A 23,182-nucleotide genomic window follows, 5' to 3' on the forward strand; every position below is an offset into this window, starting at 1 on the left:
CGCGTCACGGCATTTGCGGAGCGCACACTTGCGGGTGCGGGTGCGAATGTGCCCGAGCGTAGAGCATCACGCGGAGATTCGCGGGGAGGCACAGAACGACGAAGAGGGTAAAAAAACAGATGCGCCAAAAAAGAGCACAGAAAACCAAACGGAAAAAAAAACGGCGACACAGCAGCAGCCGTCGGGGACGACTGGCAGTAATGAGGGCAAACGCATACGCATGCACGCGCGCGTGCCGGTATCCTCTGCATCGGGCACACACCCCACATGACATCAACCTCTTCTTCTGTGTGTGCCGCTGTATACGTGCGTGTGTGTGTGTGTGTGTCTTTCGTACCGGCGCTGCACCTCCCTCAAGGAAAGAAGTGGTGAAGGGAAATCGACAGCATATCGGAAAAGGCAAAGAAGCTGATGCGGCACGCTTGGAGGTGCGAGTCGCGTTGAGAGGCGGAAGGGAGGGAAGGAGAGGGACGAAGGAAAGGGCAGCCGCTCGAGGCTGTGCAGGCCGACGCGCAAAAAAGAGAGTGGAGGAGGGGGGCGGAAGAGCTCTCCCAGCTCGCTACGCGCTCTTCACCCTTTGCCGGTGCCCCTCGCGCACAGCTTGTCCTCGATGCGCTCACAGCTTGGCTCGCTCAACCTGCTGAACAATGGCGTCGATGACGGCAGTCACCGCCGTTACGGTTTGCGAGGGCGTCTCCTTCACGAAGGCACGACCCACGTCCTCAGCCAGGGACAAGTTCGGGTCAATCGGAATCGCGCCGAGAAACGCCACCTCGTACATCTTCGCCAATCTCCTTCCACCGCCCTTTGAGAAAATGTCCGTGCAGTGTGCGCAGTATGGACACACGAAGCCGGACATGTTCTCGACGATGCCGAGGCACCGCAGCTGCAGCCTGTGGCAAAAAGAAAGCTCTTTCTTCACGTCGTCAGTCGAGACGTCCTGCGGGGTCGTCACGACGACCGCCCCTGAAGGTCGAAAGTCGTGCAGCACCTCGCACAGAGTCAGGTGCTCATCGCTCGTGCCGGGAGGGGTGTCAATGATAAGGTAGTCCAGCGGGCCCCAGTCCACGTCCATCACGAACTGCTTGATCATGGCGTCCTTCTTCGGGCCGCGCCACACCACAGCGTCCCTGTCGCTCGGAAGCAAGTACGCAATAGACATCACCTTCAACTCCGCCGGTGGCGCCACTGCATCGGAGGAAGCGCCCGGGCTACCGCCGTCAGATACGCTCGCCTTCAGGGAAACAGGCACCCACCCCTTCTCTCCCCTGTACACGTCGCGCCCCTCAAGGCCGCAGATCTTGGGCACACTTGGGCCGCATATATCCCCGTCTAGCAGTCCCACTCGCTTGTGGTGCACGTGCGTGAGCGCGAGTGCGAGCTGGCACGCCACGGTCGACTTACCAACACCGCCCTTTCCACTAAGAACAAGAATGATGTTCCTCACCTGGTGAAGCCCCGCACCCTCCTCGATCGCAGTAGCAGCAGCAGCACCCACGGCATGAGAAGGGGGCATGGCGCCCTCTTCCCCGGATGGAGGTGACACCTGTGCTGTACCTTTATCCATTGCTCTTCTTCCCGGCAAACGATATGAAAAAATGCCGGATGTGAAGCGCAATCGTTGTCGTAGGAAGGGAGAGAGGGGAAAGAGTGGTGGGGACGAGTGAAAAGGGGGAGCGCGAGGCCGCGCATCAGAGGCTGAGAGGCAGCGGGTAAACGCGCATACTAATTGCCGCCTCGCCGACACCATTCGGAGTGGGCAGATCCCAACCTCGTTATGGTCGCACCTGTCCTACGCAGGGCCGGCCATGGCCTCTCGGCTGTCACCAATGAATCCGCCGCCACCGCCAAAGACGCTGACTGCATGCCTGCATGTGCCCTCCCCCCTCCCCCGAAAGGAGTTGGAGCTGCACCTCAACGCTACGGTGAGGCGGCCGCCATCATGAGGAGCTCCGAGGTACAATTGCATGGAAAATGCGGGGAAAGTGAAGGCAGCAGCGATGTACAGGGCTGGCGATGGCCGATAGTGGGGGGGAGGAGGGGCTTACCCTACCTGCGTCGCCCTCGTCAACATCCCCACCACCATCACCGATCCACCTCCCATCCACCACCACCCGTAACCGGAGCGCACGCCGTATAAATTTCCCTCTCCTCCGTCAGAGCTCTTTAGATGTCGTTACGTATACGTATTGGCGATTCAGCCGCTTCCTTAACTGAGTGCATTCCTCTCCCTCCTTGCGGATAGCTGTCTGCCTGTGGTCTTGTGACCCTCTGGAGGAGGAGAGGGGGGAGGTGCGAGGGCAAGAGCTGCATGGCAGCCTTTCATTGCTTGCTGCACCCACCCTCCTCCGTCCCATTGCTAAAGGTGGTAATGCAGTCGCTGCGGTCGCTCGGCTGTGATCCGACGTCGAATGAAGGGGTGCGAAAACCAGAATCACTGCCCGCCTGATGTCACCGCAGGACTAACCGATAGGGAAGCTGCCGGCGACGCGTTTTCCCGCCTCTCCTCCTCTTCCGCCAAGCGCTGCACAGCACCCCATATATCTCGCACCTGCCTCCACACCTCCGTCGGGTGCGTCAAGTTGAGGACGTAATGCTCCACGGGCGTGTCGACCGCTGAGCCCTGTGCCGTTGCTGCAGCAGCAGCCATCGCACGCAGGCGCTCGTCCTCTCGACTCTTCTTGTGACGTACCCCCTGCTGCAGGTCGTGCAGGGAGTGATACCCGCACACGTACATGGCGGTCGCCACGGTCGAGACGAACCCCAGCACCGCAAAAAGCGTCCCCCAGAAGAGAGCACGGTAGGCAAGAAGAAGATGCTGCCGATGCAGTCGGCGTTGCTGCAGGGCGGATGTCCGCTCGGCCTCAGCTGATGCCGCCGAGTCACCCTTGGGGTGACCAAAGAGGAATTCCTCTAACGGGTCCGTCGTCTTGAAGAATAGCGATGACACTGTCAATGATGCGGTGGCGGCAGCCGTGTGCTCGCCCTTCTTCCCACCTAATCCAGCGGCCCCATTCGCGCCCAGCACCGATTCCGGCCGGATGTACGTCTGCTCCAGCTCTCGCGCATCCGGCAGCTGTGCGCGCAGCTCCTGCAATGTCGGAAGCATCTGCCTGACCTCTCTCGCACTCGGCACGTTACTTTCGTTCACCTGGGAAGGACTTAGCATGAATCGCGTGCTGCTTTGGAAGCCTTTCGCTGGCCGCGCAGGTCTATGCGTGGGCGTCGGAGTAGCCGCGCCCACCGCCGCGTTATCCTCGCACGTCACTGTCGTCGCTGCTGCGGCATCCTCTGCAACAGACACGTTCTCCGACAGCGGCGAAGACAGCATAGGCAAAGGGCTCTTTGCAAGCGTGCGCGAGATCTCCACCGTGGCAACACTGCCGCACCGCGCACGGGCCGCGTGCGTCTGTGGCGCACGGCGCACCGCCGCTACGGCATTCGTCGAGAAAGGCAAAAGAGCGCGCATGTCGGTTGGCAACTTGATAGGTTGGCGCGCACACGTCTATGTGGAGAGGGATAAATCGCGTGCGGGGGGGGGGCAGTGTGTGGCCAAGACGAGTGAAAGTGTTCACGAAAGCGCGAGGGATCCACAGAGACGGGGAGAGGGAGCACCCGAACGAAAGGGGAGACAACGGCGGAGTTGAAGCCGTGCAGCACCGCCTCCATTGAAAATGTGCCTGAGGAGAAGCACATACAGACGTATCTCAGGTAGGGGAGCCTCCATGTGGGTGTCGGTTCTAAAGAAGAGAAGAGGTTCAACATCAGGCCGGTAAGAGGCATCAGCTCTTTCCCATCAGCCCGAAACGCGCGCGTGCAGAACAAAAAAGTGCCGTATGGCTGCGGCGGCCCACTCGACATAACTTTGCATTCGCTCCTCTTTTTTTTCGCTTCCGTCGCAGGTCTCACTTGTCTCCTCTCTGCTTCGCTCGCCATAACGGACTCGATGAGCTTCGCGTGGACGCAGTGTGACGTGCGGGCTCGTCGGGAAGATCGTGGGAAGGCGGTCACGCGCCGGCCAGTGGCCGCCTGCATCAACACACCGACAGAGCGACGGCACCCCTTCGAGACGACAGTGGTGAGACGAGGACGGAGAGGAGGAAGGGGGGAAGAGGGAGGAGGGCCGTATGCACCCCTGCACACACAGCGAACGCAGCGTCGCGCGACGGAGTAGTGAGAAAAGGTGAGAGCATACGAAACAAACGTAAGGCACGCCGCCGGTGCTTCTGCCAGTCGCATGCACCATGCATGGCGTTTACCGGCACGAGGCAGCACAGCTCGCCGCACCATCGCAAGGTGTGGGGGAGGGGGGCTCATGAGTTCTTTGAGCACACTCCAGGAGAGGATCACACCTTCTTTTCACAAGCGGCGACGGAAGCGGCATTGCCGAGGCTCTGGTCAGCAAAGCACTCCACCAACTTTTGATGAGAGCGCGCACACGACGAGATGCGCTCCCCTTGCAAAACAGGCAGCGGGGGCGTTGTTCACCCATCAAAACGGCGCGCATGCACAGTTTTTGCGGCCTCCGTTGCGCAGCCCACACGAACAGTGTCCGCCACTCAGAATCCTGTCAGGCCAGGCGGCTTGTCAGCGTGCTTCGCTCCCTCACAGAAACAAAATGGGGAGCTGTGAAGACGCGCGTAGGACACGCTCACTAGAGCGCGACTTTCGGAAGCATAAACGCGCGCCATGTGCAACGATGCGAAAGAAGACGACCGCCACCCTACCCACCCTTAAAAAAAAAAAAAGCAACGCGGCAACGCTTTTGTCGAAAGCGATACCACTAGAAGCACTCACGGCCATATGTCCGTGCAAGTGTGCGCCCAAAAAAAGAGGATGGGAGGGAAAGGCGGGGGGAGGGTGGGGAGGGGCCTCACATGCACACGCACGAAACTAAAAGTTGGAGTGCACAGAAAAACGGCACAAGTAGCCGACCCTCTCCTGCCATAGCGAAACGCATGAAGAAGATTTTTTTTAAAAGGAGAGGAACATTCTTCAAGCCATGGGGGACGCCACCGACACCGCTATCACACACATTTTGGTGGGCTCTCTCTCCCCATTTTCCTTTCCGTCGACTGCCTCACCGGCGGCGTGGCAGCACTCTCAAACACACGAAAAAAAAGGTGCACACAAAAGGGCACACGGTGCAGAAAAGAAGAGAGAGAGAAGCCGCTAAGGCAACAAACAGTACGCAGCACTGCCTCGAGTCGGCCAACGGAGGGTTGGCGGAGGCGTGTCCGGCCTATTCATCGGGCGGGCGAACGGGAGGAGAGGGCTTCCGCCACCCCACACGGACTTCAATGATTTGCACGTACGCACACGCACAGTCATGGCCCTCCCCTCACTTCGGGCACGACACACCAATGTCATCTCTCAGGCGGCCTCAAATCATTCGCGCACCATTTTGTCCGATGCTCCGGGGCCGTCTTTTAACGAACTTTGCGGTATAACCCCTCACCCACCTCGCCCAGCAGTGCATTTACATACATGTCGATCGACAAAACGTGAGCGCCAATCAGAGAGTCAGCGAGAGATGCGAAGGTCGAATGCCGTCGGTTTGGGGAACACGGAGACCAGTGCCTCAGTTTGTCTTTCGGGCGGGGGGAAGGGGGGGCAGCATTCATGCCCTCAGGGACCGGGCGTGCCGACTGGCGAGCCATGAGGTGAAGGAAAGCAGTCCTGCCACCCCACCTCCGGGAAGAGTTCGCTCCGTCTGCCTACCCCCGAAGCAAACAATTCGCGTAGTCCCTGGCGCCGTCCGGTGAAAGACGTAAGCAGTCGTCGAACACTCGCGACAGCGTGTGGGTGCTAAACGTACCACTGGCCGAGCCCTTTCCCTGGGCAGCGAGAACTTCGTAGTAGCAATTGTGCCGCACAGGAGAGCTGATGCCTCTACCCCACGCGGAGCTATCCAAGAGACTCTGGTCACCAGAAACTAAGTCGGACCCAATGCGAGTGTAGATCTGGCAGGCTTGTCTGCACAGGTGCGGCGGCGACGAGGACGGCGCGGTCACGTTCACAGCGGTGCAGAAAGCTTCTACAAGGGATGCATCGGCGAGCTTTGCCACCATCCTCGCACTAACCTCGGCCGCCGAATTTCCGATAGGTTCCTCGTGTCGTCCTTTCCGTGCGACCGCTGCGAAAGCCAGCGCGGGCAACCGGGAATCGACTTGAAAATACTGCACCTCGTGCACGTACCTCAGCGCCTTCCTACACGTCATCAAATAGCGCGTCACGGCCCCTCGCACATAGTCGTGCCCCATAGACAGCCCCTTTTCGGTATTCCACGGTGTCTGCCATACGCTGCGCACACTCGCAAGTGGATGAAGTACGGTGCACACCACGACCACCAGCGCATCACACTCCTTCGAGGCAGACGGCGCTAAACTGGCAGCGCGCCCATTGCTTAAAGACGCCAACTTAGCGTACAGATTGGGAAAGTAGCGTGGCAGCTGTGACGCATCATCCACCTTGCTCACCGGCAACGCCACATTGACCGCCTCTTCCCAGGTGACGTAGTGGTAGTCGCCTAACCCATCCACCATGGGCAACGGCACCGCATCGCTGACCGCCATGTAGCGCGTCCGCCTTCGAGGGATATCTACGATCACGCGCAACTCTTCTTTCGCGCGGAACATCTTTGTCAGGCTGGTCCGTGTATCGTTTCCATCATCGCCAAGTATGAGGTGGTGCCCAGCAACGCTTTGTCGCACGGCGTGCTGAAAGTGGCCCGTCTCCATCTGCCTGCGCAGCTCCTCCACCATATACTCGCTGATGTTGATGCCTCTCTGCGACACGGCCGATGGGCCGACCTCTACCACCGCTATCAGCACCACTGCGTCGCCCTTGCCCGCGCAGGAGCTCGAGAAAGAGAGGCTCTTTTGTGTACGCACATATGACCGGCACCATTCACTGGAGCACCTGTATGCAGGCTTGCCGATGCACACGGATTGCCAACCGTTGTTCTGGCACTGGAGCCGATCTGCGCAAAGGCACAAGGCAAAGACTGCCAACATCAGCAGCACCACGACGCGATTCGTGAGCGGAGGTGCTTCGCTGAACGGCATGGCGGCTACTCGGGCAGGTTCCAGTTCAGTCGCGCTGCTGCTTCGAGAGCCTCCTTGTATCTCTTGGCAGGCATTCAAGCAAGCGAGCGGCGGCGGCGGGGGAGGGGGGTAGACGAGCGACACGTCTGCGCGAAAAAGAAATACGGAAAACGGCACTGCTGACAGTCCTACTGGGACGGGAGCGGCAGCTGCGTGGGCGTGGCGGTGTCTGTGCAGCAACGAATGAGCAGTTCGGAGGTTGTGCCTAATGGGCAGCCAGAGGAAGACCCGTAGAGGAGAGAGGGGACAGAGGGGGTGAAGAGACGTCGCAGGTGACATGGTAGGCTATCGGCGATACATGAGCGTGACGGTGCGCAGCTGGTCACAGCGCTGCTTCATCAGCAGACGGGGGGAGGCTGTTGGGGGAGGGGTGGGTCGCGCCACCGCCATGAAGGCCTGCGGTAAAGCGTCTGCAAGGAGGGAGGTGGATTGGGGGAGGGAAAGATGACACGCAGAGATGAAGAAGCGGACATCCTCGCGAATTTACTGTCCTCTATCGAGTCGGGCCATCCGCTCGCTTCGCGCCGTTCGTCTTTACAACCACAAAGGCAAACACAAACGTGACAGCAACGAGACGGTAACGGCGGCGGCCTCTGCGCATCGCTGAGCAGTCCAGCGATTCACGCCAGCACTCGGCGCTCTCCTGCCGTTGGCGTGCTGCATCGCACACGTAAGTTCCTGTGCACTTCTTCCGGATGCACTCTCCTCTCATTTCCGTCATTTCGCTAGTCCAATGGAGTGCCAATGGGTGAGAGCGGGGGGGCAGCCAATGGCTATCGCTTCCCACGAAGGGGCACACGCTGCGACGTTCGCCCTACCCCCTCACGTTTGACGACTGCATTTTGGTCATCCTCGTTCCCATTTCCCGTCACCGCACACGAGCACACGCACAGGCATCCTCGCCTCGTAGTCCCTTAGGCGGGGGGAGGGGAAGGGAGAGCCGAAAACGGAAAGATGAGGCGGTCCACTATGGTTACGACAGTGCCACACACACACACATACACACACACACACTACCTTCCGTTCGCACCTCCGCGTTTATATATATATATGTGTGTGTGTGTATGTGCGGCATGCATTAGACGCCCCCCTCCCTCCCTCACTCCTCCCCTCATGCACACACATACGCACAAATTTTCCCCGTTTTTTTCTTCTCTTCTTCCGATTCCCTTCGTATCCGCTTAGTGGCAGTCGCCTCATGCCAACGACGCCGCCTGCCTGCCTGCCTCTTCTCTTGCCCATCACCACCGTTCCTCGAAACAGATCACCTGTCAGCAACAGAGAGGGCGGAAGGCGCCTTTGCCAAAAAGTGGTGAGGAGCGCACCGGCGTCTGTTGTACTGCTCTCCCCCATTCGCTCCAGCATTCCTGCGTGTGCTCCGTTTTCTCACTGAAGCACGGCCAAAGCGTTGCCAATTCGATGGGCGCAAAATCCAGCGCGACAGGTATGGATGCAGAGACTCATCAAACCTCCACGTCATTCCGCACCTACACACACACACGTTTCTTCAGCCCCTTCTCAGGGGGCTGTAGGAAGAGGAAGAGTAGGGGGGATAGGACGCGGCAGACAGAGGCAAGATACAGTCATCGTAACATGCGCGTCGAACACTCTACGAGAAGAGCATGAGGAAGGCGAGCATCAGCGCAAACAGGCCGATGGCCTCCGTCAGGGCGAAGCCGAGAATGGCGTAGTTGAAGAGCATCTTGGTCAGGTTAGGCTGGCGTGCGCAGGAGATGAGCAGGCAGCCGAAGATGGTCCCAATACCCAAGCCAACGCCAGCGAGGGCAATGGCGGCGAGACCGGTGCCGACGTAGTGCAGGCCCTGGACGGAGATCGCCACTGTGGAGGCCTGGCGAGGGGCAATCACGAGCGCGCTGGAGGCAGCAGCCCCGCGGCGGGCGACGGGCTGGGCAAGGACACGGCGCATCATTCTTGGAGCAAGTCGTATGACGCTGTTATGCGGAAGGGAGCGACAGGGGCAGCCGCGTGTGTGTGGAGGGGGGAAAAGGCAGCTGAAGATGAGAAGCGCACGGCAGGTGGCGGGAAGAAGAAAGAAAACGCGGAGGCAGAGGGGACTGGCAGGACGGGTCGCGAAGAATGTCGAGGCGGAGAGGCCGTGGTGGACCAACTCGGCACATTGTCCGTGTGCCGGTGTGCCGAGTTAGGGGGCGGGATGGGGAGATGAGGAGATGAGTAGGCAAGTGCAGGAGCGCGTGCGAGAGAGGAGGGGTGAGAGAGAGCACCTAGACGACATGAGCGTTCTTCCCGTGCGAGAGGTGCAAGAGCAGTTACGCAAAAGCAGCAAGAAGAGAAAGGTAGGTGGGGGCATAGGAAAGGCAAGCGACACGCGGAATGCAAGCTCGCGCCTGTGTGCAGCTGCAGCAACTATAGTACTAGCTTCAGCGCAAGGGCGCATGAGGGTTGCGCTGCCTTTCCTCTCGAAGCCCTTCCCTTCGCGCTGTTGGCAGCCAGTCACTGATGACCGGCCACATATCTTTAACAGCTGGGTCCTCGGGGACGGACGTTTTACGAGTGTAGGCGCATCTCTGTGCGCGTCTGCCCACGTTTTAGTAGGTGGACGCCCGTTATTCGGCTCGCCCTCGGGAGCCGGGGGAGGTGGTGAGGATCCCCACGCCGCATCGAAGAAAAAAAACTGAAACAGTGATGCGGTGAGGGCCATGGCAGGCCGCGAGAATGGCGCCTCCCCGCCCCCCTCCCCAACACATACACTCTTTCAGCGGTGTTGCCAACGCCACTTTCCCCACGTTAGGGAAGAAGAAAAGCCCCAGTGGCATACATCCACGCCGCCGCGCTGGGTGTGAAAACTGAGCGAAGAAGGGGCCGACAGCGACCGCGTGAGCGCCCCGGTCTGCGCGGCACTCAAAAGCGGCTTACAAGAGAAGGACAGCAAAAGTGCTCATGACGCGTGCAAAGTGAGGCGAAAACGATGGAACATCCTCGTCGCCTAAGAGCTCGAGCAGCATCTCCGACGCAGCGCGATCCTCCGCACCCTCATCATCGGTACCTGCCACGGGCACTGTGGCACCGCTTGTCGCCGCAACACCCCCCAAGGCCCGCTGCACCATCGCCTGGTCATCACCCGAAAGTGGGACCGGAGATGCCAAGCATAGTGCTTCTAGAAGACGCGCAAGCGCCCGGCTCACCAACGCACTCGGTGACACGTCAAGCAGCAGCACCAACTGCTCCAGCAGTTGCGAGTAGGAGCCGGATGGGGTGCACGAGTGCACTGCGGCGTGCACATGAGCCGCCAGCTGCTGTCGCAGGTGCTTCTCGGCGCCATTGGCAGATGCGAAGCTCAGCGCGAGGACGACAGCCAACGGAATCGTGTGCTGCTCTGCCTGCACATCACTGGAGAGGACCAGCGCCTGTGCCGCGTGTTGGCAAAGCAGCGCACGAAGGGGGCCCGCGCTGGTGCACGTTACGGCAAAAGCTACGGCCGTGACACCACCGCAGAGCTCTGCCGAGAGACACTCGCGTATCGTTCGCATCCATGCCTCCAGATGCACGGGCGACACCACCTCCTCTGCCTCCGTTTGCTGAAGCAGGAGGAGCGTGTATACGACGCGGAAGACAAGCGGGAGCATGCCGAAGTCCCTCGCGGTGTGCTGCAGCGCCATTTGCAGTGCCTCGCCCGCAGCGGGGGCAAAAAAGCAGCGGGACGATTGGGCCATCACAAGCAGCAGCTCCCATGCGCTGTCCTCCGCCCACGCTGTCATTGCGCTGCCCGGCAACGTGCATGGGACAATGACGCTAGGCAGCAGCGACCAGATGACAGCGTCCGAGTCGCCATGGCGAACGCTGCTGCCGAGGCACTCCAGCAGCATGCCTATCGAGCCCCACGCGCCTGCGCCATCGTCGCCGTCGCTTACGTCACTCGCGTCCCCGCCGAGGCCGGCGGCGGCCGGGTCAACGGCCCTCGCAGCCCGCGCCTCGCAAGATTTGATCATGATAAGTGCCGGGGGGAGGAAAAGTTCCACGAGAGCGTCGCCCTGCGTCTGAACGGCGCCCTTTTCGATGAGGACATGCACCAGTCCTGCCAGAGCCTTGAGAGTGGCCGGGCTCTGCACTCGAGAGAGCAGCTCCTGGATCGTGAGCAGTACCGTGTTCACCATGGTTGCCGGCAGGTCTGACAGTGTGAACCGATTGTCCGAGACAAAGTTCTCTGTAGACCTGAGCGCAACAAGCGCCAGGACAATGTTATGTGTGGCAACACTATAGTGCAGCACTAATTCCAAGGCGGCGAGGACAGTACGCCGGTCCTCCGCGCATGTGACCGACTCACACCACATGCCCACCAGCCACACCACACGGCGGGCGATGAACGGTGACGTATGCTCCAGGGCAGCGGGGTCGAGCAAGGGGAGCAGTTTTTCGCGGAGGAAGCTGAGGTAGGAAGAGGTATCGTCCGAGGCCATAGTGTAGTAGCCGATGCCGATCGCGTGCAGGGCCGCCGTGACGTGGAGCCCGTCGCCCCCTTGGAGCAGCTGGTTCACCACATCCCAGGCAGCCGCGAGGCCCGCGCTGGCGCACCCTGTCGAACCTGTGAAGCCAAGGAAGAGCTGCTCAGTGCAACTCATCGTGGAGGTATCATCGTCCATGTCCACCTCCAGCTCCGCTGCCACCTGCTCCGGATGCCTGGACCATTCTGATAGTGCCACCGAGGTCGTTGCGTCTGCCAGGTACGCGCTGACGATGTGCTGCAAGAACGGAGCGAAGTATGGAGAGGAGGTGTAGCATTGCAGGCAGTGCGCGATAAAGGCGTCACCATCTTCAGCGCTCAGAAGTAGCGTGAAGAAGCGCAGCGCCCGGCACACCGCCTTTTCCGACACCACATGCCCCAAAGGGCTGCTCACCACGGCCGACAGTAGTCGGAAGATGGAGTGCGCTGGCGGGTCAGACAAAGGCAACGCTGACAACGCGGATGGCGCCGCCGTCGTCGCCCCATCGCTATCCAGAAAAAACGAAATGCCGAGCTCATGGAGGCGACTGGGAAAGGAGACGACAGTGGCCTCGTGCGTCTTGAGGGCGTACTCCAGCAGCCGCTGCCGCCTTTGGGCGTTCGGCGAGTCCGGCGCGTCCTGGCCCAGTCCCGCCGCAAGCCGCCATGTCGCTGCCAGGAAGAATTGACAAAACTCCGGGTCGAACACCCCGCGGCCGAACGTGCGCAGGCTGCACTTGAACAGATACAAGGAAAGCTCATAGGCCTCGAGCATGACTGTCCCGCCCACAAGACGCGCGAAGATGCCCGAGAGGGGCGCCACAAAGGCGCGACAGACATTTTCAAAGGTGTGGCCGACGCGGCAGCCTTGCATCTCTTTGAGAAACAAGTGCAGATAGAGCAGCAAGCGCGCGACGCGCTCGTGCGACTGCGCCGCGGTGGCCTTCTCCAGCTCCGACACGTAGCATGTGACGACGTGCTGTATGGCTGGCGGCAGAGCAGCGAGCTGTGCCTTTCGGGAGCTGCGCTTCGCCATCAGGGCAACTATCCGACCCATCTTCCGCGCGAGCAGAGCTGGCGCGTGGCCTTCGACGAGGAGGCGCACGTACAGCCGAAGAACTCCATCCTGAGTCTCCTTGGGCACCGCACTGTGCCACGATTCCTCCACAAATGCAATGACAAGCGTGCAGAGGAAGAAACGAAGCTCCGGCTGCAGCTGCTGAGATGCGATGCCCTCGTAGGTGTGCTGAAGGAACACCGCTGGATCCCGCTCCTGCAAGTCGCGCAGCTGCGCCGCCGCCTGCTTGCGCGCCGCGTTGTCGGAAGAGCTCCGCAGCACCTCAAAAAGCGTGTCCATCGTCGAGCACATCACTCCAGATGCACTCCCCGTGTATGGCCTCACAGCTGAGGAAGAGAGAGGGGAGGAAAGTCACCAAACAACAACGTCGAGGGACGACATGAACGAGCCACGCGCACCCGTGATGAGCTTAGGCGGGCGGCACGGGGGCTCGATTGGCAGGGCACCACAACGCAGCACGCACGCAGGAAGGGGTACGCCCCCACCGCCGAGCGAGATTTTGCGCGGAGCTGAAAAACTGAAAAGCATAGATCGAGGTCAAGACGAGGTGAAGTGAGTGGGTTGGAAGTGCAAGCATCGCGTCCAGTAGGCAAAGACGGGCCTCACGTTGCCGACGGAATCGGAACGCAGGTCCGAGAAAAGGGTCTGAGCGGGTGGAATAGGGCCAACGCACCTTGCCGCGGCTCCTCCGCCCTTCAGGAAGACTACCGGCGCCCATGGGCGCCTCCCTCCTCCCTCTCCTCTTGCGAAGATGCAAGTTCCTCGCGAAGGGGGAGAGAGGGGGGGCGTGGGGGTTGTCCCCTCCGCTTCCCTTCTCGTCAAAAGTAAGGCTGTGCATCGCCCGCCTTCCTCCTGCCTACGGAAGGGGGAGTGAGGCGCCGGACGATGCCACGGCCCTTCGGTCAGCATTTCACAGACGCCCCAATGCGTGGAAAAAAAAAGGGAGCCTGTGCTGGTGTGCGGGGAGAGGTTGACCGTCGTCAACACGCACGACAAGCTTCCCTTTCCTCTCTGTAACTGTGTGCCTGTCTTCTCGTCAACGAGGTGGGGCAGAGGACACCAAGAGGTAAACATGCCGCTCGATGCGAGTGAGAGACGCAGCCTTTCCGGCCCGCGCATTCGAAACCGTCGAAGCTGAGTCGAGCACGACCGTGCCCCCCTCTCAGCCATGTCACTTGCGGCCCATCGCCGCACGTTGGTGCAAGGCACCGGTAGGCACAAGCGCCACAGCGACGCGCCGACCCCATGACCAAAGCACACATCCTGCGCCAAACCTCATCCATCTCATCCACCTCGCCTCACAGCCGCCCCACCTCTCCCTACGATGCCGGTCAACACCCCAGGCGGGACTCGCGCAGGGTAGGGCAGGGCCGCCCACACCAGTGGGCACTCTCAGAGACGCGTGAGATAGATTCCGCTCCCTCAGACACCTCGCCCCTCATTGGAGTCGTGGAAGCGCGTTCACTGCCGCGAGTCGCTCCGCCGCAACGCCGTCCACGACCTGAACGCCGGCATCAGCAAAGGCGCACAGCTCTGACCTCCACACCGCGTCGATGCCTCGCCTTGTCACCACCACCAGCGGCTCCCCACTCGCAAGGGATGAGCAGGGGGGCTCATCTACGCCACCACAGAATGGGCGCGGGACCCCCTCTCAGATGTCACACGTACAGAACGCTTCGCCTTCCACAATGGTGGGCGGAGGAGACGGAGTGCGAAGGAAGCGGTTGTGCACTCAGCGAGCCCATTCAAGTGCGACACACAATCGACAAGAGAGGGCCATGAGGCCTTCATAAAAGGGCGAAGAGGCAGCCGAGTCCCTTCCCCAGGGTCAGCTCACATCATCGCCAGCATACGCCAGCCACTTTATCTGCCCCCCTCCCCCCGCTCCATCCTTTTCCAAGACGCAGTGGGCGAGCGGAACTAACGTCTCACTTAAAAAAAGTTGCCCATAGCGTTGTCCACCTCTTGAGTGAGGCGCAGCATCATCTCTTGGTTTTGCACGTCCAGCGGTACATAGCCGACCAGACCGTAGCCCTCCACCACGTCCATCAGTAGCCGAGTATAGCGGTACACACGGCCGCCGTGCTTCTCCAGGTCGAGATGTGCCAGCCGCACATCCTCAGCGCGCTCCTCCGGCGTCAACTGAGGCACCGGCTGCGCAGCGGTCACGAAATGCTGCGCCATGCGATGCTCATACCGGCGACGTTGGAGTTGTCGCCGCCACAAGCGATCCATGTTCTCAGACAGCATCGCGGATGCGTTGAGGTACGTTGCGCCATCGTCGCCGGTGTCCTCCAGCACCTCGGCTGGCAGCGTGTCCCACTTACTCAGCACATTCACGTGCGGCAGCTCGTGGTCGATCATCGTCGCCAGCGACAACACGCACGAGGAGACGTAGGTGGGCAGGTCGCGTGTTGCAATCCCAGCGTCGACAAGGTGTACCGTGCACAAGCTACACTGCAGCTGCTTTGCCAGAGCACGGGTGAGGGCTGGCATGATCGGTGCGTCGATATAAAACTCCACCTGCCCGGGGCAGTCAATAAGCAAGTACGGTGCGCGCAGCATCCTACCCCCACTCGCAGCGCCACCTGCACCCGCGGAGGCGCGCATTTCCGTCGCTAGCACCTCCTGCACCCGACGCTCCGCCGCCTCCTCGATTTGGGAAATGATCCAGTCCACGTTTGCCCGCATCACTGCAGCACCAAACATATACGCTCCGTTGGGGCCCAGACCCTCCTGTTCCATCACAGCAGCGTGGTCGACAAGCTCACGAATGTCGACGTCGCATGGGTATGGAAAGACGTCCTCGTTGGCGGGATCGAGGTTAAGCACGATGACCGGTCGCGTTGGGTCGTACACGCTCAGGAACTGCCTTTTGCCTTCGCAGTACGTCGTCTTGCCACTCCCTGGCGGGCCGCAAACGAGCTCACCAAACATGAACGGGTGCGTCACGCCTACGTTTATTCGCTTAGTTCAAGATGAATGTACTGCCGTGTGCGCAAGGCTGTAAACAGCAGGGGCGGCAGCGGGCAGTGGCGCACCGCCAAAAAATTTAAGCACGCGCTACGTCGCCCTCTTACAGGAAAGTCAAACAAGCCTGTCCGCAAAGGGGCAGGGGCCACACGTACGCACGCGCAAGGGCCAATTGTGGTGCACGCACACCAGCAAGGGCCCGAGCAGCTGCATCGCACACGCGGAAGGAGAAGGGACACGCCACGGAAAACAGACAGAGAAGCGTGCCGAGGGGAGGGAAGGGAGAGGAAACGAGGGTGGGTGGAGGCTGCTGGCGGAGAGACGGGCCGGCAAGGGAGCCGACAGCTCATCGGCACAGACATGTGCTATCAGTGGTTATGAGTGCCGGCATATGTTCTTGTTGCTGTTGCGGCACGCTTACGCTGCAGGCGAAATCTATCGGCTTTGCAGATGGCGCACCAGAGGGGAGGCGGAATGGTGATGAAGAGAGGCACACACGCACCTGTCACCGACGGCTCGATCACCTGTCGGCTCTCCCCTTTGCCTTTCGCCACTGCCCTGAGCGGCGCTCTTCATGAGTTTAGAATTCGTTCCTCAGTTAGTGTCGCCTTACTCGTCTTCCTGCGCCCCTTGCGCCTCCACCCTTTTCCCGTGTGCGCCCTCCTTCTGCCGCCCAATGTTACTCGCGCCAGAGCATCAATGGCCCCGGCCAACCAGAAGCGTGAGCAGGGCGCGGCGCGACAGAGCGGGGGCGGGCGAAGGGCGAATGACGATTAGGCGCCCACTGCAGAAGGCATTACATGAGATCAGGTGCACCCATGCATGCACGGAGTGAGTCGCTGTCGAAGATTCAGCGATGCCATGCATGCCTTTCCACACCTCTCACCCTGCACCGGCCCCACGGACGGGGTCCGCTAAAGTATCCCCCAACACTGCCAGCATGAGAGGTCCGATACAGCGAGAAGCGGGACAGCCTCGGAGGATGAAGGAGGGAGGGTCAGCGGACCCCCTCAAGGGATGAACCCGTCATCGCAGAGAAAGGGGAAACGGCAGTGAGCGTCGCGACGAGCGCTATCGGTGTGATGTCGGCGCTGCAGCAGGGCGGTGTCTAATCGAGGGGGGCGGGGGGAGCGGAAGAGTGCTGAAGTGTGGGCGAGAAGAGTGAAGCGCGCGTCTGCACTCCACCCTCTCCGCCCCAGCCTGCCGCACTGCATCTGCTGTGAGACCGCCCCTCGCACATCAGAGGCGTCTCATCACACAACGCCATGGGGACGCACATGAAGCACACCCACCGCGTGGTGCGATGGCACTCCTGTAGAGGCACTCTTTCTGCCAAAGAATGCCGGTCGTCGTGGGCTTCAGCCACGCGCGCAGGGGGCCTCTGGGTTTCTGCGTGGCGCTTACTCAGCCTCGATTTTCCCCAATGTCCTCCTTGGTGGCACTGTCAGAGCACTCCACCAACGTACATGTTTATTTCCGAGTCCCAAATGTTCTGCCGGAGATGCAGCTCCCTCGCCGCCCGCCGCGACACGTCTCGCCAGCTCTGCGCATTCGACGCGGCCGTGGAGAAGTAGCGAAGCAATGGAGACTCCATTGCGGCTGGGGAGGCTTTCAAGTGGAGGAAGCCCAGGAATGTGGCGGAAGCTTGCTGGAACAGTGGCACGACACGGGTGGCAAAGAGGGTCGCCGCCTTGGCACAGTTTGTCCCTGGGCGGATAGGGTTCATAATGTAAAGGTCGTCGGCAGGAGCCTTTGCAAAGGTCTTCTGCTGTGCATAGTCGATGCCGCGATGGCGGAAGTCGAACTCGTGCCCGTAGTACTTGAGGAAGCCGGCGAGAAGGGCGCCGATGCTCCGCTGCAGCTCTGCGGAGAAGCGGGCACGCACGCACTGCTGCAGGTACCAGAGCACGAGTAGTGAAATCGGGAAGGAGCCGAGGCCGCCGATGCTCGGGTCGTCGAGATGGCAGTTGTTCACCAGCGCCTTGACGAGCACGATCAGCGGCCGCGCCATCTCGTTGCCAGGCTCACAGAACAGCTTGCATAGGTAGTTGGAGGACGTGCAGCCGCTTCTCTCGAAGGACAGATCAACCCGAACCTTTTCGCGGCGGTGCCAACACTTCACTATGGGTACCTTGGCGTGAGCAATGCAGGTGATGTGAGTGAAATTTTGGCTACACCGCATGCGGTTCGCGACCGTGCGAAGAGCAGTCAAGAGAGCCCCTTTGAGGCTCCTCTGCGACGCCGCACCAGTAGCCGCGGAATCGATGCTCGCCATGGACCAGGACATGGTGTCCGCCATGGACCTCGCGATCTTCTCATTGGCGCTACGCATGAGGACACAGTCCACGTCACTTGCCGGGATCATAAGGCCGGTGCAGAGGCTGCCGTATACCTGGATGTCTAAACCGACGCGCTGCACCGTTGAGCGGATGTCGTTGATGACACGCAGCCGCATCTCTCGATCCTCGGACGTAGGGGAGAGGCAGTAAAGGAGCTCGATCAGTTTGGCGTCGAGGGTGAGGACACATGTGGCGACAGAGGAGGGTGGTAGCAGCGACTTGACGACTTCAGAAAACTTCCCCGGCGGAGATGAAGAGACCTGAGAAGAATCCGAAGAGCCTGCTACGAGCGGCACATCACTTTCTGTGTGAAGGCAGCGCTCTGTGCGGCGTTTGCGGCGGCAGCCATCCTCTTCATCAGCACTAGTGTCATTGTCTCGTCGGCGCCGGCCGCGGCGACCGTCGGAACGTGGTGGAGGTGCGCTGTAGATATGGTTTAATGGCGCGATATCTTGCCCGCGGTGCGGCGACAGAGGGTGCCGCCCATCAGGCGCATTTTTGGCGTTGCGGCCCCTCAGAGGAGAGGAGTTGCGCCCCGCATTGGCAGCCTCCTGGTCACCGCTGCCACGATGGCAAGTGTATCTTTGGTGCCTGTACGGAGCTGCCGAGTGCTGCCTTCTCGGTGATGTGCGGGGCGTTGTTGGCGTCAACGGCATACTGCTAGTATGGCTGTAGAGAAGCGTTTGTGGCGGCGCGTCGCGGTTGGAAGAACTTAGGGACGGCACTGAGACGCCAGAGGACGACGGTGTGGGGTGCCTCCCTGCCAGGCGTGAGAGGCGCGCGCTCTTTCTCTGCGACTGTGAAAAAATTCGTCTCGCTTGATGCGTGATGGTACTCTCTACAGCTCGATCAAGAGCTGCGCGCTCCACCGGCTTCATCCATAGAGCAGAGAGTACAGGGAGGAAAAGAAGAGAGCAGAATGACGACGAGGCGTCTGACTGGAGATGTGCGCTTGCTCACAAGTGTATGTTGTTCGCAGCCACACCCGTGCATGCTTCGACGCACGAGAGGGGGAGGGTTGCAGGCAAGATAGGTATGAAGCTCGTCGACCGTCTGGCCTTCAGCTGTGGGTATGTTTGTCCTCGTCAGCACGCAAGGGGGTGGCGCACAGCCCGATCATAGTGAGGCACGCCACCCCCCCGCCCACCGTCGCCGCCCCCTACGCCCCCTCCTTGTCTCCCCTCGCGGGTGGCGCGGCTGGCGAGAGCAGAGCAAAGAGAGCGGACGAACTGCGAAGAGGCAAGCACAGATGGAGTAGACGCCAATGAAAAGAGCAGATGCAGAGCCCACACAGCCCACTTTCAGTGGCGACCTTCTCCCTTCGAGAGAGGATATGAAGAGGCGCGTGCCCCATGGAGAGCTCCAGAAGGGAGAAAGGACATGCGGACTCGCACCACCGTAGGCAGAGACACGCCTACACACAGGAGACCGCGCGGCGGATAGTCAAAGCAGCCCCGCATGTTCCTACGGCGGAGGCAGGCAGGTAGACTGCAAGAGGGGGAGAGAGAGAGAGGCAGAGGACAGAAAACACCCGGTGAAGAGCGCAGAAAAATCACCTGCGCAAGAACAGCAGCAAACGTGCAGGAGTGCCGCTCAGCCTCAGAGTGCTCTCGCGCGTGGAAAAAGAGGGACGACGAGAAAGGGAAAGGTGCGGTCATCGCGGGTGCCACTCCCCCACACACTCCCCGTGCCGTAAGGGGTCACTGCGAGCTTCCACATAAATCTGTGGGCAAGAGAAAGCCGCCGCCAGGCGTGGCGAGACACACGGCGATGGGCTTTCGCGACGCAAACAGAGCCCTGAACACCGACATACCGAAGGAACAGGAAAACATATGCAAAAAGAGTGGAAGGTGACGTCGTACATCACACAGAATGTGTGTGTGTGAGGGGCGGGGGATGGGAGAGTCAGCGGGAGGGAGCGGAGTTGGAGGGGGGAGGCGTGGCGCACACTGGCCCCACTATCTGTCCCCCCTCACGTGCCTGCGACCCCCTCCCCCATGCCGTCCAGCCACCCACCCCCATTGGCTTGCTTTCTCTTTCCTTTGAGAAAGCACAACCGGGAAAAACAACTATGTACATTCGCAGCAGCGAAAGGGGGCGATCAGCGTCGCGCAGCCTTCAACTCGAGCTCCGCGACAGATGCAACGAAGAAAGACGCACCTTTCCATCTCTGCACACAAACGAAGCTGCCCAACGTTGTGTCACCCAACCCTTTGGGAAGAAGGAGGAGAGCCGGTTCCTCGAGGAAAACAAAGGCCAGCAAGCCGCCAGAGGTTGGGTGATACAAAGAGAGAGAGAAAGAAAGAGTGCGCGCTGTCTATCCCTTTGGCGGCCGTCGTCATTAGACCCTCTTCTCTGCCCTCATGCGGCAGCCGCCGGTGCAGCGGGAGCGCGGACGGTGTGCAGCTGCTGCTGAGCGAGCTTCTGCTGCTGGTACAGGGCCGCATGTCGGCTGAGTACTCGATTCTTGTTCAGTCGCTCCTCCAGCAAGTTTTCGATCTTCCTCTGGGCAACCCGTGAAATTTTGTTGCCGTTCGTCACAAGTACCGAGAGCTGCGCATTCCGCAGCACTGCCTCAATGAGCTGCGAGGCGCCCTCCTCGCCAATCTCGTTGCAGGAGACGTCCACGACAGAGATGGTGATGCCCTCGGCCATGTTTTGTGCGAGGCGCACGGCAGCCTCGTCCTCGAGGGCGTTGTCGCTAAGATTGACTTCCCTAAGGGAGATGGAGGTGCTCAGCAGGCTGGCAATGCGCACACCGCCGCTTGTAGACAGCCTGCACGAGCTCAAGTCCAGCTGCTCGAGAGCGCTGCGCTGGTGAGCAGTGAGGGCGTTCGTGAGATCGTTCGCACCGAGAGGGCCGACCTCGTTGCCCGACAATGACAGTATGCGGAGTGATGTGTTCTTGGCAAGACCCTGCTCTGCAATCGTCCTCACACCGACCGCTGTGAGCGTGTTAAGGCGAATATCCAGTTCCTCGAGGGTGCCGTTGGCCCCTAGCATGGCGGCAACAGCGGCAGCGGCCTCGTCCGTGGCGTGGTTGCTCCCTAATGTTAACCGTTTCAGCTCCTTGTTCGTCTTGACAGCATCACAGATGGTGATCACTCCCTCCGGGCCGAGATAGTTACCGTGAAGCTGCAGCACCTGTAGCACCGATGCCGGGTTGCGGAGAACGCCGGCAATGTGCTCGGCACCACTTGGGCCCAACTCGTTCACGGAAAAATCAAGCGAGCGCAGGTACGTGTTGCGCTCCAGCGCTTTCGCCACGAGTGCCGCCCCTTCAGGGCCGAACTTGTTTGAGGCCAGCCCGAGCCGCGTCAGTGCCGTGGACAGGGAGACGGACCGCAGCAGGCGATGCGCGTCGCCTGCGCATAGACGATTACCCCGGATGTCGAGGACCTGCAAACTCTGCGACAAGTTCACGACCCCCGCCAGACCATCGCACCCATCCTTACCGATGTCGTTGTAGCAAAGGAACACCTCCGTCACTGGCGACGACTCAAGGCAGGAGGCGATCCTCAGCGCCGCCGCAGGCCCCAGTTGGTTGTCCATGAAGTCGATGATGCGAATAGGAGTATCTGTCTCGCGATCTGAAAGAACGCGACAGATGCTCTCCAGCTGCTGCTTTGAGATCTGCCGCCATGGAATCTGCATTTGGCGGCGGCCATCGTTCAAGCTGCTGCCAGCAACGGCAAAGGAGGCGCGAGTCTCAGTGCGTGCAGCAGCCGGTGCAGCGCCAGAAATCGTGGGTCCGGCGGACGGCGATATGCCTGAGGAAGCTTGCCTGGGTGGGAACGACATGCGTGCGAAGGGAGGAAGGTGCAAGTGCCGCTTTCAGTCAAGAAGGGCGTAGGTCTGCGTGTCCTAAACCGATAGCGTTTCTCCCAAAGCGATGGGCGCAACGCCAGTAGCGGTGAGGCTCGCGGAAGGTGATGGACTGGTGAGACTGAAAATGGCCCTAAGCTTCAGCTTGCTTTTGTGTGTGTGTATGTGTGGGTGCGGCTAAGAGGCACTCAAACGTCATGAGAGAGGTGCGTAGGGATGAGGAGAAGTGGAGAGCCCATTAATGTGCCGCTGCGCTGCTCCATTCGGGTGGGCCAGCGCTCGCATATCCAGCATGCGATGCATGAAGGCGAAAGCCGCTCTGAAATGCCCCCCCTCACGGTTACATTGCAGTTGGAGCATCAGCGCCTCGCTTGAGTGAGAAGGGGGTTTAGGGGAAGAGGTCGGTGTTCGACTTCCACGGAGGGTTGTCAATGCGCCGCTGCAGCCGCTTCTGAGATGCGGGAAAAGCAGAAGCAGGGGGGAGGAGCAAGGAGCAACAGAATAAGCACATGGGAACGGAGAGACACGTACGCGTATGTGTATACATGCAAAAGTACATATATGTGTATACGAAGACGGCAGGCGAACAAAAGAATAAAAGTCGGGTGCCCGGCCAGTGCGAGCGGCCGCTGCGAGACCCGCAGAGGAGGGCGAAAAGTGCAAGGCGCAACCGCCACACCGCCGTAGTGCAGCCATATGCACCAAATGCGCCCCTACGCGAGACGCATGAGCACAGTGCACACACACACACATACACATATATATATATACATATGGTTATGAGCGAGGAGAAAGAGGAATGGCGTACCCCGCAACGGAGAAAGAGGGCGCGGGCGTACGCTAGCCGCGATCCACGCCCACTCACTCCCTCTTGCGTCGGGTCGTGCAAAGAACGGAGGATAATGTGTGAGGGAGAGGGGGTCAGAGGAGAGCGCGTGCGCATCTCCGCCACCGTGCGCGTAGGCGTAGGACACAGAAGTGAATAGATGCACAGGAGCCTCTGCACGCAGTGAGCCGCGAGCCGCCCTAGGCTCAGCGTCAGGGTCATGCGTACAGCGCGGTCTCTGCGAGTCTCGTTCGCTGCGGCGTTTAGCCATCACATCTGCCCACCGTAAACGTCGCTCCTGTCCTTGCAGTTGTGAAGGGTGGCGGCACATGGCAGACGCCGCTCGCGGAAGGCCAATCGGGGCCATCGGCGCCACATCAGGGAAGTATGCAGTGCACCGCCTCGTCCTCCGCCGCCTCCTCCTTCTCACCCTTGTCATCCTCACCAACCTCACGCTGGCAAGCGCTCGAGCGGGGCATGCTCGTCCTTATCCCGCAGCTTTGCGTTGTTCGCAGAGTGGTGGCACGGCGACCGATGGGCCATCGCCCTTCGGGCCACATAAGAAGGCTTAGCGAT

At 60.5% G+C, this 23,182-nt stretch overlaps 8 protein-coding genes across 8 annotated transcripts; all 8 read right to left on the reverse strand.

Moving 5' to 3' along the window:
* Positions 1-616: 616 nt before the first annotated feature.
* Positions 617-1,516, reverse strand: LSCM1_04050 (uncharacterized protein; the record flags this gene model as incomplete). Its single annotated transcript, XM_067321575.1, has 1 exon — positions 617-1,516. One exon carries the CDS (start codon positions 1,514-1,516, stop codon positions 617-619), a length of 900 nt encoding a protein of 299 aa, XP_067177806.1.
* A 918-nt stretch (positions 1,517-2,434) lies between these two features.
* Positions 2,435-3,469, reverse strand: LSCM1_04051 (uncharacterized protein; the record flags this gene model as incomplete). The annotated part of the gene is made up of 1 exon (XM_067321576.1): positions 2,435-3,469. The coding sequence occupies one exon, from the start codon at positions 3,467-3,469 to the stop codon at positions 2,435-2,437; it is 1,035 nt and encodes a 344-aa protein (XP_067177807.1).
* Positions 3,470-5,717: 2,248 nt separating this feature from the next.
* On the reverse strand, positions 5,718-7,067 carry LSCM1_04052 (uncharacterized protein; the record flags this gene model as incomplete). Its single annotated transcript, XM_067321577.1, has 1 exon — positions 5,718-7,067. One exon carries the CDS (start codon positions 7,065-7,067, stop codon positions 5,718-5,720), a length of 1,350 nt encoding a protein of 449 aa, XP_067177808.1.
* A 1,648-nt stretch (positions 7,068-8,715) lies between these two features.
* On the reverse strand, positions 8,716-9,036 carry LSCM1_04053 (uncharacterized protein; the record flags this gene model as incomplete). Its single annotated transcript, XM_067321578.1, has 1 exon — positions 8,716-9,036. The coding sequence occupies one exon, from the start codon at positions 9,034-9,036 to the stop codon at positions 8,716-8,718; it is 321 nt and encodes a 106-aa protein (XP_067177809.1).
* A 961-nt stretch (positions 9,037-9,997) lies between these two features.
* Positions 9,998-12,934, reverse strand: LSCM1_04054 (uncharacterized protein; the record flags this gene model as incomplete). The annotated part of the gene is made up of 1 exon (XM_067321579.1): positions 9,998-12,934. One exon carries the CDS (start codon positions 12,932-12,934, stop codon positions 9,998-10,000), a length of 2,937 nt encoding a protein of 978 aa, XP_067177810.1.
* Positions 12,935-14,575: 1,641 nt separating this feature from the next.
* LSCM1_04055 (uncharacterized protein) lies at positions 14,576-15,580 on the reverse strand (the record flags this gene model as incomplete). The annotated part of the gene is made up of 1 exon (XM_067321580.1): positions 14,576-15,580. One exon carries the CDS (start codon positions 15,578-15,580, stop codon positions 14,576-14,578), a length of 1,005 nt encoding a protein of 334 aa, XP_067177811.1.
* Positions 15,581-17,060: 1,480 nt separating this feature from the next.
* On the reverse strand, positions 17,061-18,833 carry LSCM1_04056 (uncharacterized protein; the record flags this gene model as incomplete). Its single annotated transcript, XM_067321581.1, has 1 exon — positions 17,061-18,833. The coding sequence occupies one exon, from the start codon at positions 18,831-18,833 to the stop codon at positions 17,061-17,063; it is 1,773 nt and encodes a 590-aa protein (XP_067177812.1).
* A 1,483-nt stretch (positions 18,834-20,316) lies between these two features.
* LSCM1_04057 (uncharacterized protein) lies at positions 20,317-21,756 on the reverse strand (the record flags this gene model as incomplete). Its single annotated transcript, XM_067321582.1, has 1 exon — positions 20,317-21,756. The coding sequence occupies one exon, from the start codon at positions 21,754-21,756 to the stop codon at positions 20,317-20,319; it is 1,440 nt and encodes a 479-aa protein (XP_067177813.1).
* Between the last annotated feature and the right edge of the window lie 1,426 nt (positions 21,757-23,182).

The sequence above is a fragment of the Leishmania martiniquensis genome, chromosome 26 (assembly GCF_017916325.1).
Source record: "Leishmania martiniquensis isolate LSCM1 chromosome 26, whole genome shotgun sequence".
NCBI classification, from domain to species: domain Eukaryota; phylum Euglenozoa; class Kinetoplastea; order Trypanosomatida; family Trypanosomatidae; genus Leishmania; species Leishmania martiniquensis.